This window comes from Erigeron canadensis, chromosome 5 (genome assembly GCF_010389155.1).
Source record: "Erigeron canadensis isolate Cc75 chromosome 5, C_canadensis_v1, whole genome shotgun sequence".
Lineage (NCBI taxonomy): Eukaryota > Viridiplantae > Streptophyta > Magnoliopsida > Asterales > Asteraceae > Erigeron > Erigeron canadensis.
In genome coordinates, this window is record NC_057765.1 from 6,976,888 (window position 1) to 6,995,916 (window position 19,029).

The window sequence follows — 19,029 nt, forward strand, 5'->3', positions numbered from 1 at the left end:
ACAGATTATCCACGGAATATACACAGTATTTCCTACGAATTTTCCATAGATTTCCCACAAGTACATGTTTTTTAGGAAATCTGTAGTTATTTGTTATTTATTTTATTTGGATTTCTCTCAATTTTCCCACGAACATAATTTTGTGGGTGGCCCATGGGAAATCCGTGGAAAAAAATGAAGATGTTTTGACTCTTTAATTTTAACCCAAAGTCGTGGGTAATTTTTCGTCGTGGGAAAATTCGCGGGTATATCCAGATTTTCTAGTAGTGAGTTAAAGGATATTAGTTGGAGGATCCAGAATTCCACTAAGTATGATTTGTATACATATAAATCAGTTAGTGCAAGGTTTAGTGGGACAGTTGTTAGCCTGCATGTGTAATCAACATGTGTTACACCTGAAATTGTTGTTAGCCTGCATGTTTAATCAGTACACCTGAAACTGAGTCAAGTGTAGTGCCAGATGCAATGCTTGGAACAGATAGATCTTTAAAAAACTTGTAGAGACAAGCGTCTCATTTCTTCATTTAGTAATACTATACGAAGTTTTAAACTAACTATTTGAAATATTTCTGCATGTCTATCAATTGGATGTCTATGAATAGAGTCATATAACAATTAAATTATATTTTTTGTGCGGATAATCTCTTGATTAACCCGATGTATTCTCTATTTAAGGAATTTTAAGTATAAGACTATAATTAAATTAAAGTCTTACAAGTATCTAGTTTTTATAGGCAATAACGCCTTTCATTTTGACGTATACAATCACTTTGATTCATTTAGTCATAATTCATGTAGGAAACCACTATTAATTGATGGCCATGCCATATTTATATATTAAATTATCAACATTGAGTCGTCGGCTTTTGTATATTTGTATTTGAATTTAACAGTTTTTTAAATTTAAGGATAGTAAGTAAATTATCTTTAAAGTTATTATTTAACAGTTATGAATAACATACATTTTCTTCATATCTTCTGAATCTTGTTTCTGCTAGTGACCAAACCCAACCGATATTTTCCTATGGCCTCCTGCCTAAACAATACTTTTTCATGGTTCCAGGGCTTCCAGATTCAACAATAACAATATTTAGAGAAAAGATAGATAACTAGAAAGGTTATATTTATTCCATAACTGTTTCTTATCCGAAGATAAGAAACTTCTTGATATTTTACATTATTTCTCCTTAATGGAGAAACTACTCACTACTCATAATAATATACAATGGTTTTGAGAGGGTAGAGTGTTTGTGTGATAGGTGATTGAATGATCGATGATTAAACGAAAGGATCCATCTTCCTTATACAATAGAAGTGGCTTATTACAAAACAATATTAACAAGTCATCATCCATGTGTTTTGCTCGACATCCGCATGTGTTGAGTGTATCTTTCTATGTCGTCATCCATGACGTTTTTTGCTCGACATCCGCATGTGCTGAGTTTATCTCTCTTCGTCGGTATAGAAGGATTCTTTATTAGTGGAGGGACCATTTGAATTATTTTCTTCTGTAGAAGATTCCTTGCAATAATTGCAGTTATGACTTTTAGTCATAGCTTTTAGTTTTTTACAAATATTTTCTTTAATGACTAGACTTGCTTCAATATTATTGAAGGCAATTTGTTGCTCCATTCTTACTAAAGCTTCTTTCTCGTGCATTGGTAGTAGGGTTCCACAATAGCTATTGATAATGCAATGCTTACTGCAATAATTCACTTTGTTAAAGCTTGCTGCTTTTAATCCTTTCTGATTATTTAAGATTTTTATAAATCCTCTTGTTCTAATAATTTTCTGAATCTTTATAGTCTTCATTCATTTCTTTGGAAGGATCGACTATTCTTGCTTGGGCGATGCCAATCTCAAGATGATGGTAACCTTGGAAAGATTCTCCGTGTGACCAATCTGGAAGTGTAGAATTACACTTAATAAAAATACTTGCATCTTTTGCAGCTGCAATCTTTTTTCGAAAGTTTTTAATAGCTTTCTTCATTCCTTCTGGTAATAGACTAATTTCTAGCAAATTGGGAGAAGGATATATGAACTTTATTAGTCCAGCTGAAAAAGCTAAAGAAACAAGTTCTAGGATGGGACCTTTAGAAGTATTTCTTTCTTTTCGAATTTTGCAGAATAGCGAGTGGCTTCTTGTTGAGCTTTTAACAGCGTTCCAAACTTTTCAAATGGAAAAGAACTTCCAGTAACATAGTTGGAGACTATTCCCCAATCTTCATAGATACCCCTATATTCGCCTTCAAAAATGACATAACATCTGGAGTTTGTTTTAATGGGCTCTTGCATGACTTGACTATAACTTGGCCTAAGAGAGAATTACGACGAAAGTCCGTAGGAATTTGTTAATTCAGAAAAAATAGGATATTAATCGAATTAAAAGTTATTCAAGAAAAAATAGTTCTTTACGACGAAAGTCCAACAACGGTTAATTCAGAACAAGAATCCGCAAGGATGAAATCTGAGTCTATTCCCTCTCCAACGGTAAAGGGTAAAGAAAAATCAAATCCGTTGACTCCTGTTGCTTTGGAAAAAGCAAAAAGAAAGTTAATGAAGAACTTAAATCTTCATATAGTCCAGAAACTAAGGGCTGTGGTAAAGACATATTAAATCCGTTGATGACTGACAGTTTGCCAAAAACTGAAACGGTCTCTCTCAGGCCAAGTTATAGTCAAGTCATGCAAGATCCTATTAAAACAAACTCCATATATTATGGCATTTTTAAAGGCGAATATAGGGGTATCTATGAATATCGGGGAATAGTCTTTAAATATGTTACTGGAAATTCTTTCCATTTAAAAAGTTTGGAACGTTGTTAAAAGCTCAACAAGAAGCCACTCGCTATTCTGCAGAATTCGAAAAGAAAGAAATACCTCTAAAGGTTCCAGCCCAGAACTTGTTTCTCTAGCTTTTTCAGCTGGACTAATAAAGTTCATATATCCTTCTCCCAATTTGCTAGAAATTAGTCTATTACCAGAAGGAATGAAGAAAGTTATTAAAAACTTTCGAAAAAAGATTGCAGCTGCAAAAGATGCAAATATTTTTATTAAGTGTAATTCCACACTTCCAAATTGGTCACACAAAGAATCTTTCCAAAGTTACCATCATCTAGAGATTGGCATCGCCCAAGCAAGAATAGTAGATCCTTCCAAAGAAATGAATGAAGACTATAAAGATCTGGAAAATTGGATCGATATTAGAACAAGAGGATCTATAAAAATTTTAAATAATCTGAAAGGATTAAAAGCGGGAAACTTTAACAAAGTGAATTATTGCAGTAACCATTGCATTATTACTAGCTATTGTGGAACCCTACTACCAATGCACGGAAAAGAAGCTTTAGTAAGAATGGAACAACAAATTGCCTTCAATAATATTGAAGCAAGTCTAGTCATTAAAGAAAATATTTGTAAAAAACTAAAAGCTATGACTAAAAGTCATAACTGCAATTATTGCAAGGAATCTTCTACAAAAGAAAATAATTCAAATGCTCCCTCCACTAATAAAGAATCCTTCTATACCGACGAAGAGAGATAAACTCAGCACATGCAGATGTCGAGCAAAAAACTTCATGGATGACGACATAGAAAGATACACTCAACACATGCGGATGTCGAGCAAAAAACGTCATGGATGACAACTTGTTAATATTGTTTTGTAATAAGTCACTTCTATTATATAATGAAGATGGATCCTTTCGTTTAATCATCGAACCATTGTATAATATTATGACCTATCATACAAACACTCAATTCTCTCAAAACCATTGTATAATATTATGAGTAGTGAGTAGTTTGTCCATTAAGGAGAAATAATGTAAAATATCAAGAAGTTTCTTATCTTCGGATAAGAAACAGTTATGGAATAAATATAACTTTTCTAGTTATCTATCTTTTCTCTAAATATTGTTATTGTTAAACCTGGAAGCCCTGGAGCCATGAAAAAGTATCCTTTAGGCAGGAGGCGGTAGGAAAATATCGGTTAGGTTTGGTCACTAGCAGAAACAAGATTCAGAAGATATAAAGAAAATGTATATTATTCATAACTATTAAATAATAACTTTAAAGATAATTTACTTATTATCCTTAAATTTAAAAAATTGTTAAATTCAAATACATATATACAAAAGCCGACAAGTCAATGTTGATAATTCAATATATAGATATGGCATGGCCATCAATTAATAATAGTTTCTCACATGAATTATGACTAAATAAATCAAAGTGATTGTGTACGTCAAAATGAAAGGCATTATTGCCTATAAAAACTAGATACTTGTAAGACTTTAATTTAATTATGGTTTTATACTTAAAATTCCTTAAAAAGAAAATACATCGGGTTAATCAAGAGATTATCCGCACAAAAATATAATTCAATTGTTATATGACTTTATTCATAGACATCCATTTGGTAAACATGCAGAAATATGTCAAATAATTAGTTTAAAACTTCGTATAGTATTACTAAATGAAGAAATGAGACTCTTGTCTCTACAAGTCTTTTAAAGACCTATTTGTTCCAAGCATTGCACCTGACATTACACTTGACTCAGTTTCAGGTGTAACATCGGTTTATTAAACATGCAGAGTGGGACAATTGTTAGTCTGCATGTTTAATAAACCGATGTTACACCTAACAATTGTCACTAACTGATTTATATATATATACTTAGTGGAATTCTAGATCCTCCAACTGATTTCCTTTTAGTACTTTCTTCATTACGTTAGTTATTGAAGGTACTTTATGGGTTGTTGATTAACTCCGGCAGTACAATATGCTTTGGCTGTTGTATTTTGGAAAACTGACGGGTTCACTTGGTGGCCCGAATTCAATTTTGAGGGTCCTCTGTTTAACACAAATCAACCGTTGTTAACTTCTTCCTTCAGCCGTTGTTAACTTTTTCCTTCATGTTCTATATTTTTTTCTTGTATTTTGATTCTTGTATTAGTTAGTAAGTTGTTAGTTAAGTTGTACTATTCTGTTGTAGTTCGAATGTATTTTAATAAAATATTATTTTCTTGAGTGGTGCTTCTACAATACATGCATACACACATAATGACACATATACAAATACAGACAACGAGTTAGGCCAACCACGATATCTTTTTTCATATGATGTATGCATATTAAAAAAAAGGAAAATTGACATCGATCAAGAGTAGTTCTTGTAATAAAATGACTATGATATGCCTATATATTACAATCCAATCGATCATTTAGACAATTTACTTTGCAATTAATAAAAAGAACAAGTTGCTGATTAATTATGTCTTCATTTTCCTACTTCGTGCGTGTCAAGAAACATCAAAATAAAATAACAGATTATTATTTAAGTTCACAAATGTGGTTGCGAACACTGGCAGAACTATGTGGTGGTTAGTGTCTTAGTGGTGGCCATGACAACCCTACAATATCTATAAAACTCGAGATTTTTAATATTATTTCTATGTAATTATTGAGATTAAAAGTAATTGACAACCCCATAAAAATATTCACTTAAAATTTCATGCCTTCAAATAAGCTAGTTAGTATTATGAAAATAGTTTGTCAACCCCAGATTCAAAATCCTCGCTCCGCCAATGGTTGCGAGGAAAACGTCGTCCTACTCCTACTCCCATATTTGCATGTTACACTTGCATTCTTTTTTTTACTTAATGAACTAAATAATTAAACTTAATGCATTCAGTCAAATTTTATATTTCATTTTGACTTAATAAACAAAAATAACGTGAAACATTGAAAATATTATAATTATTAGAAAATGGGTAATTTTGGGTTGCTTTTTGCGTTCATTATTTGGTTCTACCCGGATCACATAAAGGTCCACTAATAAAAAATCTTGGTAACTGAAAATGGTCCATATTAAAACAACGTATGTTAATATGTTAGATATTTTATTGTCGAATCGTGACACGAATTTTCAAGTTTTTGAAATAAAAAAAAACTAACAGGTTGAATAAAATGAAGACGATGAGAAAAAGAACAAAAACTTACAAACCTTATTTATATTGCGATCAACGATGAAGACGATCGAACTTACACTGATGAAAGATGGAAGGCAAGCTTGCTTTTAACCTTCTGTTCCGTCACATAGAATTTGATTTCTTAGAGAGAAAAAACTTATATATATATGTGTATATATAATTATATATAGTGGTTTTGATGGAAGCAGAAGGGAGTAAAATTATATGATGTTTGTTAATAGATGAACAAGTTGAATACGAGTCTTCTTTTTATAAAGAAATGATAATTGTAATAGATGAGTATTAATGAGATAATATTATGATCCAACAATAATTGCACTATACCTCAATATTTATTACCATCATAAATACTACTAATGACAGTTGGGGAAAAGCGACAAGTTCGCAAAGTGTAACACTTAAATCTGTCGGTACTCGGTAGTAGTTGATCAATTTAAGTTTCTTTCATGATATATGCACCGTTAAGTTGTTAACTTCTAATAATTTTTCAATTTGCGTGAAAATTATGAAGTATTCCAACTTAAAAAATGAGTTTTAAATATTTTTCTATGTACGTAGTTTTAATTTGTTAAAACTTTATTTCTTATATCGAATGGTAGACGTATCGGGTGATAATTACGACAACAACGATAGGTTGCGTATTGTAGCTAATTGGTGTAAAAAATATAGTTTAGTTTTTTTTTTATGTTGTAAGATACTTGTTATAGATTATTATTTAAGATATTTTTGGTAAAATGACTAATCCCTCCCATTAAAAATATCCCGTTTTTAATTTTTAAAGTTTTCTTTTACAATTTTGACTAAAGATAGTTTTGTTTGTATTACATAATACTTAAAAAAAATATCGAGGTTTAGATGTGTTATCATCGGGTATAACTTTTATCAAGTCTAACATAATTTAATAAAAAATATTTAAGGTCAAATTTACAAAAGATACACTTTAAAAAATCAAAACTGAACACTTTTTTGAATAACAAATTAGTAATTATTAGTTAGTAGTTCGCATTTGAGACCACATTGACATCCAATTTTAATGGGACGAAAAGAGTACAAACCACCTTTTAAATCAGTTATATTTACATTAAAAAGAACACTCCTACCGCCACCAACGCAATAGTCGCTGCATTACGCGGATACTCTAGTTTAAAATAATTGGTATTATTTTTAGTTTATTTATCTAATTTGAACCCGGAAGTATTTAAAAAAGTTTCAAAAATGGCGTTGGGGTTTTAAAATTTGAATAAACTTAAGATTGTTTTAAAAAACTAAAATGCACCTTATTTTAACGGGATCTTGATCGTTGTGTGCAGGCTGGTTGTGGATCTACTGTTCAATATTTTCGTTTTGCCAAGAGTTATCCTTAACTTTTTGTCCATACTTTGTGATTTCTTGCATCATGCAATCTACCTTATGAAGGTTGCGTTACTTTCTCACCAGTTCTTCTATTAAAATAATTTGGTATCGAATGTTTGATTATTTGGATATTGTACAAATGCAGTCAAAATCGAAAATTTCATGATTATTATATGAATGTTTTTGTTTGTAATATTGCAGAAGACAATCTTTAAGACCATGTTGCACCTGCATTTGTTGATATTCTCACTTTCCTAACCACATAACGTTGGTAAGTATGGAATTCTTATTATCGGTCAATGAGACTATGGAAATTTTAGATGAATTCTGTTAGGGCCTTGAGGGGGCCCCGGTCTCCTCCGTTTTTCGTTCAGTTGTGTTATTTTATCCGTTATGTATCTGAAAAATATTTTCCTTAGTGTTATTTTCAAATTCCGTGACTTCTAATTGGCACCCTCTGAGTATTTTTCTTAGTGTTATTTTTTGGTCTCCTAACTTTCAGTCCCCCTGTTGAATGGGTCAAAATCTGCCACTGAACACTACGTATTTTAAGTAGGTTTTTACAATGTCTGTATTTTCTCTTGAGAAGATGCCTACTGTCATAAAGTACAAAACACTGTTAAAATGCTAAATGAAATTTTTAAAACTTCACTTAACATGCATAAATAAAATTGTATTTTTTAATATCAAAAGTCCACCTTATGAAATTTATGATAAGTGTATTAATTGAAATTCCTAAGGGCCTTGTATTAATACGATTACTATTTAGTTTCCAAATGTACTTGATTACTACCGTTATTGTCATTATTATTGTTGAAATAGCAACAAGTGAATTGTAAGACTTATAAATCTTTATACAACTTGCAATCTTTATACAACCACTTGAATTTGTTTGCGCCGTGGAGGCTATGGCAATGCACAGCGATGTTCGCAGTTTGAAAGAAAAAGGAAATTAAATTTGATATCCTAGTCGATCGGCTGAAGTGTTAAACCCTTCAAAATACATCTAAGATTTCATATCATGGTCTTAAAACCGGTTGACCTGTGTTATACTCCAAATACAACCGTACAAACCATATGTAGTTATTAAATCGAGTTTGTTAATTTCAATCTTACATGAATTATAAATTTACTAATATATATTAGAGTTATTGAAGTGTCATATCATTGATATATTTTACGTTGATATATGATGCAAGACATCTTATCAATGTGATCAAAGTAAACATCTTATCAATGTGATCAAAGTAGTTATTACTAATTACAAAGTTTTTTAAAATTAGGCACATTGGCTTACAAGTAATAAGGTCAATAATAATCACCATCTTCATAATAGTACTCCCACCATGTCTTATAAAATCTCAAAATCTTACAAGTAAATAAACAATAAATAAAATACTAATTAATAACTACTAATAAGTTATTTAAAAAAAATAAACAATAAAAAAAATAAATAAACATTGAGTCATTCACTAATGAACTAATTAAAGTATTAAACCAACTTCTGACAATCACATTCTTTAATTTCGAATGGATAATCGCCATCTTGTTTGTTAAAAACTAGTTTCCTTATTTCTTGTATTTTGGAAACCGCTTCAACCTTTTCTTTTCCAAATCTTTGAACTTTTTGACGACGTCGTTTTTTATCAAGCAAAGGATCGGTACACACAAAAATATCATAGGCATAGCTAGCAAGATCATACATATGATGAACATTAAATGTGACGCCTCAAAATTCGCAAGTTCTGCTGTCTCGTTGCTACCAATAATCGTAGCCATGATGAATTATTAATCAAATTCTTAAAAAAGGGTTGATGTGAGAAATAGGGTTGCGACTTAGTTTTTGTAATATCGTTGTTAGAGTTTGTGAATTTTAATTTAGATATGTTTTCAATTTATAAGCATCGAAATACCAAGGAGTAGTAATCACGATTATGGTTGACTTCGAATTGTATTACAAATCGGAAACAAGTAATCACAAGTCATGGTTAACTTCGAATTCGATCTATTATTATTAGTAAATCTTATCCGACGTACCTATTCATTTTTTCCCTTTTATATCATTCTCATTAAATTATAAAAAATACTAAGAGCCACAGTATCAATTTAAACTCAAAGATTTTTTATTTTAATACTCGTATAATCATATGCATCTGTTTATATATTTTTTATCTGAACCGTTGGTATCTTAATCTTAATATATCTTAGGCTATCTCCAATACTAAGGATGGCCTTAGACGTCCTTGAGCTGCCACATCATATCCTTACAAATCCTTATAAATCCTATAAATCCTATAATTTTATCTTCAACCATACAAACATCCTTACATATCCTTTAACTCCACAAAAAAATATAGGTAAGGGCATGCATCAAAAAATCTTTAGTTTTGGACAAGCTTCAACCACAAAGGGCGCCCAAAAACATATTCATTGGAGATAGTCTTATCTTAATATATACTATAAGACAGTTGAACTAATGACTTATTAGTGAATCAAATCGCTCAATTTCATCAAATTGACTTTCACTTATGTCATCATTTAGATTAACTATAAATTAAAAATCCTAATAATCATTATCCAAATATATTATTATATTAGTATTTATATTATTTTTTAGAAAAAATCTCATTAATTTACACTTTTTTGTTTTCCATCAATAATTTACACTTTTTAGCCCTGAATACTTAATTTATATTTATTTTTAACCATCAACTTGAGAAATTTTTTTTAAATTTATAATCGTTTAATTAGTTAAAAAAAAATTTCAATATATTAAATATTGTTTACAAAAAATTATTTCAAAACCTAATGACTTATTAACAAATATTAGATTAGATTTTTATAAATTATAAATATTAATATATAGTTTAATATTTAATATAAACACAGTTTGAACTCTAGATACATATCCAAAACATAATAACAGATGACGATATATAACATCATTATCTTAAACAAAATAGGAATCACAAAACATGAAACGATCACATAACAGAACACGATTTACAACACAGGGTTACTTGAATACTAAATAAAAAGTCAATATGAACTCTATTCAAGATGCATTATATCTCTCAAATCAAAAAGGTATATATATATATATATTTGTATATTAGGTTTGCGTATTAATGTTTAAAGTTACCATTGTCACTCAAATCAAGAAACCTAATTGTTATCAAAGAGTATGAAAACAATCTTAATTGTTATGTAATTATCATAGGACAAGTGATTGAAAATAAACCTATGCGTGTTATGGGTCCGCATCATGATCACATACATATACTTGAATGTCAAATATATAATCAAAAGTATCTTTATATATTAATTCTTAATTTATCTTTCATAATAATATCACATTATGAGTACAACTGGTTTCAAAAAGTTATATAATAGAGAAATTATTATAACATGTGCCTTGTGGAATAAATACGACAAACAATTTCATCAATATATCTCAGCTAATAATGACAGTGACGAACATATGATTATTGTACTACAACTTGCAAAGTGTAACACTTAAAACATTATATCTTCAAAATTACAAACTTTTATGACTTAAATATATGTAGATCTAATATTGATAATAATATTGTAAACCCCGTGTTCAGTGTTGAACACGGGTCTAAAATCTAGTCTTTTTATATATGTTAACAAGTCAAATTTACGAAAATCATATAAATCTCATTCATACCGACTCATTAATAGCATCATACAAATCAAATAATTACATTAGTCGGTTGTTATATCATTATGTCAGGTATATATTCATGTTACTATCTCCAAAATAATGATCTCATATATCAATAGAAGTAAGAACTGGCGATATAAAGCAACTACAACTAACTTAGATACAAAAAAGAGATCTCCAAAATTAAGCCAATGTTGGCAATTGTAGCATTAGACAAATGCTCTACAAAAATACAAATCACAATAACAATTAAAATCGTACATGACATCTATAGCCACACAAACTCTACTTAAAAGACCGTTTCCTAGCTTTTCAAAAGCAAACAAATGTTTGACTAAATCTATGTATTTTATTTAAAAAGTAAATAATTAACATTTAATGTCGTATTTCACAAGTTTTAGCTTCCAATATAACAACCATATATAAGAGAGATTAAGATCAACCAATGTATTTCATTTACTCGTGCATCACCATACTGACAATAGAGATTTGGATCAAGAAGAATGTTTTATTTTAGCGACGTCGATCATATCTTAAACATTTGGCCATTCAATCAAAATTTGGACTATAGAATTTCTACTTCAATCATATTTGAAAAGGAATGCTGATATATTTGTGTATTGTGGTAAGAGTATTAAAAACACTGGTACAGTTCACTATTTGAAACATCTATTCAATCAAAATTTGGACCATAGAATTTCTGAGAACCCATCTGATAACAAACTTATAATTTCACACGTGATCAAAAGGCTCAATCGACTTGAAGATTTTATTCACAAGCTAAACAACCCAGTCTCATCTTTAAGTAGTCACGACATTGAATTCTTTTTCTAATCTTTTACAAATTTAGGATGGCATAAAAAATTTGGGACAACACATAGGTTAACTCATTCATATAACTGTAGCATCGTCTCAAACTTAACTCACTAGTGTCTTGAATTAGCAAAAAACTAGTAGTACAATTTCTTCTTCAAATTTATCAATTTCAATCAATAACATAGTTAGGTGCCACCGCGAGAATCCTGTTGTTTCGAGAGGTCCGTCTGGTATTTCCATCATCATCCCCTTGTGCAGTTGCCTCCTCTTCATCCACTACGATTAAATGGCCTTCCCTTCTTACCAAACTCTGCATCGACCATAGTACTGTATTTAACACAATGTATTTCTAGAAATCATGTATATAATAAGCATACTATATATTACCTCAATGATAGCTTTAAGCTTGGTGATTTCAGCCTTTGCTTCTTCGGCCGAGCTGTAGTTGTTCTTTTCATTCTGCTGAGCTACGTACCATTGTATCAAATCCCTTTGCCTCATACCAGCTAACCCACTCCCTGAAACACACGTTATCAATATCATGACTTAGTATCTTATCATTTAAATGCAATGCAAAGCCATTCTGCTATATGAAAACTTTAAATCATGCTTACAATTAAAAATGAGTTGTTTGGGCTACGTTTCATCTAGTGGGTCAAAAAGGTTAAAACAAAAGTAAAAACTCAAACTAACAAGAGATACCTAAGTTGCCAGAAAGCATTGTATATTTAATTCATGACACGAACTTTAGTTTTTTATAACATTTATGCGTTTTGGATAAAAGGATTTTCAAATCACCACGGCCCTGCCTGTTTTTAACCACATAAAAGATCACATACTAAAATCAAAATAACTCATTTTGCCACCTCTATAGGTGGCTATCGTTATGTACCTTCTCTTGCAACAGTTTCCTCGTGCTGCCTAAGACGCATCACAAGAGCCTGAGTTACACGCTGAAAGTATTCATCTGTTATAACAAGTTTCTTCCCTCCGGATCCTTCTGCATTTTCTGTTAACCGAGAATTTAAGTATTAATTCGAGTGAAATGCAAGCTTATAGACTAGTGAGGGAAACTACCAACCTGGCTGCTCTGTGGCGGGGTCAGCATGGGCACCACTTGGTTCAGCTTCACCATTTTCACCAACATCACCATCCTCTTGATTCTCATCTTGAAACTCTGTCAAATCTATCTCAGTTGATTCCACACTGCAAGTTGCCAGGCATAATTAGTGACCCTTTTTTGAAGATATTTAGAGATGACAATTTTGACTCTTTAGTTATGAACAGGTGTATTCTGGTAAAGCTATACTTCTATTTAATGAAATAGGCACCAACCAATAAAATTTGCTCACAACTAATATAGCGCGTACTTTATGTGATCATGTTTAAGAAGTACTCATTTATACAAATGTTGACCCCAAAAGAAGTGTTTCAAGTTAACCGAATAACATAACCCGGCCAATCCACCCATTTTGCCACCTCTAATGTTACTCTACATCTATCAATATAGTTGACATGCCTGATTACTGAAGTTTTTAGGAGTCTTGTTGCTAAACGAACATGGCGTGTGGAAACCTGAAACACAACACAAAAGGTTAAAGCTAATTAACCTTGCTGTCCAAGCAAGAATTAGAAGAGGAAAATATTGAAAGTTCTCTCTTCTACTATAAAGGGTACCTCATCATCCAGGTGGCATCGAGCAATAGCCTCAGATAGTCTGATTAATGCCTCCAACTGCCTGACTGTCATGCGATACGCGACTTTACCTCCTGGAGCAGTATCACCTCTACGAAGAGCGACATAAGAATCCACTAACATTTGTCTGGCTTCTGCATTTAGCTGCATTTATTCTGATTGGTCAGATTATCCATTTATTTAATGCAGCAAGTTAAAAAAGGTCCAAACCAATTGTACAAAAGTAGAGGTAACATAGTAGACAGGTTGTGGTGTAAGGTAACAGGTCAGAATGCCCATATAGATGAAATTACCCATAAGAACAATATAATCTTAATAAACTCATTTTAGAATAAAATGAGTTGGGATTGTGTGCAATTACACCAGATTTTGGGCAACTCTCAGCCTGTTCTGTTTTCAGTGAACTTTAATGTATATTTTTATATTTTACACCCAACACGTTTGAGATAAATCCTAAGATGGATTGACCCATTTAACAAAGAGGTCAAAGTTACAATCTCTAGTAATATGAAATCAATGGGAACCAAAATCAAACCTTTGGCTTTTTAGATTTGGCAACTGCAATATAACGCTTTAGTTGTGCTGTAGTGAAGGTCGGAGTAATAGCCTCTTCACGCTTTTGATGCACCCTCACAATATGAGAGGCAATATGGTAATCCGTTGTATCATCGGGGTCATCAATCATGACATATACCAGGTCGAATCTTGAAAGAATGGCTGGGGGAAGAGCAACATTGTACTGCAAAGTAATTCAAACTTCTTAATGCCCCCGAATTCATAAAGGAGATAATCAAAGATGTATAGCACATAGTATCAGGTAGAAGCTAATTTCAACCTTTAATGGTTTGGACTTGTCATAGCGGCCTCCTGTGGGATTAGCAGCAGCCAGAATTGATGTTCTAGCATTAAGTGTTGCTTGAATTCCTGCTTTTGTAATACTAATTGTTTGTTGTTCCATAGCTTCATGTATAGCAACCTTTTAAAATGATATAAACATCAGATGGTAATACATTAAGGCATTGCATATGCAGAAGTCATAGCAGTAGACGGATAGGACAAGTTGGCAATAGGTAGAAATGGATTCTGGATGAAACATGTCATATTTTATAAAAGATCAAAAAAGTATAAATCGAGTTAACATGTACACTTGGAAATGATAAGTCACTTTCATTCCCTTTGACATGTTTCACTTTTAAGCAACTTATTTTTATTTGTCCCATTTTAGGTAAAACACAAGCCACAACAGCCCATTCATAAGCGGGTCTAAACTACCATCTTTACACATAATCAAACAGTAACTCTCGAGATTCCAGAGCTGAGATGATTACCTGATCTCTAACATCCATTTTGTCAAATTCATCAATGCAGCAGACACCATTGTCAGCAAGCATTAGAGCACCAGCCTGAGAACATAAAGTAATGATTTTACCATATCCAGATATTTACAGCTAATATGAAGATTTCAACCCTACTTCGAGTGATCAGTACAGTAGTTTGTTTGCCAATTCAAAACAAAAAAGTTAGCCAAAAGGTCAATAAGAAAAACATCAAGTGCAGCTAAGTCTTCACATTCAAATTGGTATTCGTCAAAGAAAACTGCTATTCAAACTACCAATCACAGGCATTGATTACACTACTAAAGACACAATGTACATCAACCTTAGTAACTTGTTCCAAGTGTTCTGTGTTCAGCTAAAATCTTGTAATTCCATGCAGTGTGTAAACTGATGAACTATAGAGATGATTGTATCTTTCAGGCCGGGGGCTTTGTAATCTACCTTAAACTTGTTCATCAATTGCACAATAACGTGTGACAATATCCATGCCATTATAATTCACTACTCAAATTTATTATATAATTGGACGAAATAATCCTAAATTGGTTACGTTATTTACATAGACACCTACCATTAAAATAAATAAATACTTTTAGTAGTGATACAATTGACTAATTCAATCACTAATTCACAACCAAAAAATGACAGAAGAGTACCTCGATACAAAACTCTCCAGTTTCTGGTTCTTTCGCAACAGTTGCGGTCAAACCCGCAGCAGATGAAGATTTCCCAGACGTGTACACAGATCTTGAAACTAAAGTTGTGGTATACCTGCAAAGAAACAAGGAGAAAGAAATTTGAAACCTAAAACTTTGTATAATATAAGCTGTAGGATATAAGTTGTGATAGATGAATACTTGAGAAACTGAGACTTGGCACAGCTGGGATCCCCAACAATACAAACATTTATGTCTCCCCGGAGGTTGATTCCTTCATGTGTAAACTTGTGAACCCCGCCCAAAAGCATAAGCAAGATTGCCCGTTTAATGTCTTGATGACCAAAAACAGTAGGGCAAACACTGTCAACAAGCTTGTTAAAGAAGTCGGGAGTATTCCTCATTTGCCTAACCTCTGCTAACTCCTCTGCCTGAAATATATAAAATAAGAAACTATTTTAAGTACAAGCTTTGCAACGAACCGCTCAAACGAACAATCTATAACTTAAACCTTTATAATACTATGAATGAGTAGTAAAACATAAAGGTGTAAGAACACCAACCGAGAAATCCGGTGTGTCACCATCCTCAGCATCCCTCTTCCTATTTCGTATGTCAGCATCCCTTCTGCCATCACAAATCTGTATAAATAATCAAAGTTATAACCCAACAATATATAATGCCATAGCAAATGTGACAAAGAAAGATACTAGTAAAAGAAAGTATGAAGTTGGAGTGAAAACCTGTACTGAATTGGCAATAAATGCAAGCCGATAAGAAAGGTCTCTAACTCCCAAAGCCCGTAGACCTTTAACACCTTCTTGGACAGCACCAGTGGTATTACGTTGACCACCTTCTCTGCGACATTCAGCTCTCTCACCAGGAGCCGCCAATGCCAAAATGTCTGGTATCACGACCACGGTACCAGTAAAAACTACCCTGCAAAAAACACAAGCCTTGAGTACAAGTTTCCATTTGTAGTACAAAACAGGGATGCAAGAACAATGTTGCACAGTTTACATACGTGTCACCAGCCCTAGCTTGTTCAACAATGTCATGCCGAAGAATGACATCTAACGATCTGGGAAGCGACCCTGCAGGTATTTCCTTGGATGTTTCCTGCATCCTAACCCTCTGCCAATCGGCAAATTTACTTTCTTGTCTAAGAAGTGTCCAGAATCCTTTCTTTGCACACATAGCATTCATACATATCATGGGCTATAAACACATATACAATACACCCATTAAGCAAACATAAACTTGTTTTTTGAAACCATATATTAAAAAAAAAAAAAACATTCGAACCTCGGTGTACTTGTACTGTTGTTCAACATTCTTTATGATATCTCCACATTCCAAACACTTGAAAGTACCCTGAAGAAGCTCGGGCCTAACTTCACTCGTTCGAGTCACCACGCCTGTTACCGATACTAATCTACCTATCTCAGATGTACTCAATTCCCTCAATCTGTACCATATAACCACCCATCATATATTAGGAAAAAGAAATATCTAATTTTATATATTATCAAGGTTGCGTTTAGTTATAGAAAACTTTTTCTAATTTCCCATTTCCAACTCTCAAAGAAAACCCTAGAAACGTTGAAAACTCATTTTGTTGTCAAGTAGAAAACATGTAAAGTTTTTCATTTCTAGAATGAAGAATAGTAAAAAAACAAACAACAAAAATGAGTTTTCCAAGTCTAGTTATAAGCTAGAAAACCAAGTTTCCTGTTTTCTTGTTTTCTGTTTGAGCACGTTTTCTGTTTTCCATGTTTCCCTTAAGATTCTTTCTAGAAAACACTCGTAATTTTCTACAATTAAACGCACCCTACGGTTTCAAAAGCCTAAAATTACAAAAATAGATAAACAACTTAATAAAAATGAAAGAAGAAGAAAAAGATTAGACCTTTTAATGATGGGGAGATTAAAGAAGGCAATATTGATATCTTTATTAGGATTATCATCAGTAATGAAAGTGGGTTTGAGTGCCATAACGAATCGCTTACAAGCGTTCTTCAAGTAAGGTTCAAATCTCAAATATTCATCAGAAATGGCTTTCTGAAGAACATCATTAAACCTCATTACATGTGAGAAATCAATAAACATTGTGTTTGATTCATTTGGTGTCATTGCTTCTATTTCTGACTCGTAGTATGCCGAATTCCCACCTTCTATTCGATAACTACAACAGCGAAATATATATACATATCATCATTATATCTATATATCTATATATATCAAAAAACAACAAGATAGAAACTTTTAAAGATAAGAAAAGACCCTTTTTCTTCAGGATTATTTTTATACAAAATCAAAAAACAACAAGGAAGGAAACTTAATTAATACTTTTTGAGAAATTTGATAACTACAACAACCAAATATATATATATCAAATAACAAGATGGAAACTTTTAAGGAAAAGAAAAAACCCTTTTTCTTCAGGATTAAAATATACAAAATCAAAAAACAAGAAGAAGAGAAAATTAATTAATACTTTTTTGAGAAATTTGATAACTACAACAACCACATATACATATGTGCATATATATATATCAAACAACAACAAGATGGAAACTTTAAAAGAAGAAAAAACCCTTTTTCTTGAGGATTAAAATATACAAATAAAGGGAAAAAAAAGAAGGAAGGAAAAAATGATAAATACTTTTTGAGGAATTCAAGGAAGATGTTTTCGACTTTGGCTGCTTTCTCATCGGTGAAATATGCGCCTCCAAATGAATCCATTTCTGTTTTTATTATTCTATTTTGATTTGATCGATTGATTAATTGATGATTTTGAAGAAAAATTAAACCAGATCAGAAGGAATTTTGTGAATTTCTATCTGCTAGGGAAGATGATGAGTGAGTACTAGTGGCTGAAGGGTTTCCCGCCATTGATGAGTAGTGGGCTTTAAGGGTTTCCCGCCATCTTCTTAAGTATTTCCCGCCATCTTTCATAGTTTGGGCTTTTGGGCTTGTGCAAAGTGGGTTACATGACCCGTCATTTATAACTAAATTTGTATATGTAACAAAAATTTGGGCCCTAATGAGTTTATACGGTATCCAACTTATTAAAAAAAATTAATTTAGGAAAAAAAATGTTTTTTTTTTTTACAAGGAGTTAGTAGTTAATAGTTAGCAATTAGTATTTGAGACACCACATGAACATCCAAATGAACAATATACAGAAATGATTTAACGTGAGTAATAGAGTGTGGATCTATAGTTCTTATAATATAAGGTAAAATGATATATACGGCAGTCAACTCGACAACAGGTTATATCTATATTAGATACAATTATGTGCAATTTTTTCTTTTAAAATATTATAAATTAAACCTTTAAATTTAGTAAACATACATAATCCCCTTAAATGCGATCATTTCTAATAAAGCTTCTTATAATGCTCTTACTATTTCCCATTGAGGAATATTAAACCTTTAGAAAATATTTACACTCCCTTTCTTTTTTTTTTTCATAATTAAACCTTTTTT

General features: G+C 31.8%; 2 protein-coding genes across 2 annotated transcripts in view; both read right to left on the bottom strand.

Annotated features, from left to right (window-relative positions):
• Positions 1-6,225, bottom strand: part of LOC122598806 — a 42,806-nt gene extending 36,581 nt beyond the window's left edge. Inside the window, exon 1 of the mRNA XM_043771293.1 lies at positions 6,005-6,225. The gene's annotated coding sequence lies outside the window, so the exon portion shown is untranslated. The remainder of the gene's footprint in view (positions 1-6,004) is intronic.
• Positions 6,226-11,798: 5,573 nt separating this feature from the next.
• On the bottom strand, positions 11,799-18,387 carry LOC122600635 (DNA replication licensing factor MCM6). Its single transcript, XM_043773382.1, has 17 exons — positions 18,201-18,387; positions 17,445-17,720; positions 16,841-17,003; positions 16,560-16,753; positions 16,279-16,474; positions 16,099-16,176; positions 15,737-15,966; positions 15,536-15,650; positions 14,871-14,945; positions 14,378-14,518; positions 14,078-14,281; positions 13,525-13,686; positions 13,367-13,422; positions 12,929-13,053; positions 12,740-12,856; positions 12,235-12,365; positions 11,799-12,157 (listed from the first exon to the last, which is right to left on the bottom strand). The coding sequence occupies exons 1-17, from the start codon at positions 18,278-18,280 to the stop codon at positions 12,017-12,019; spliced, it is 2,484 nt and encodes an 827-aa protein (XP_043629317.1). The 5' UTR covers positions 18,281-18,387; the 3' UTR covers positions 11,799-12,016.
• Positions 18,388-19,029: the final 642 nt, after the last annotated feature.

Excerpts from the sequence above, each read along its gene's own strand:
- LOC122600635 (XM_043773382.1), bottom strand. The coding sequence starts at position 18,280 with ATGGATTCATTTGGAGGCGCATATTTCACCGATGAGAAAGCAGCCAAA. Across the intron at positions 16,754-16,840 it reads AACAGTACAAGTACACCGAG|CCCATGATATGTATGAATGC; the intron begins GTTCGAATGTTT and ends ATGTGTTTATAG. Across the intron at positions 14,282-14,377 it reads ACAAGTCCAAACCATTAAAG|TACAATGTTGCTCTTCCCCC; the intron begins GTTGAAATTAGC and ends ATTACTTTGCAG.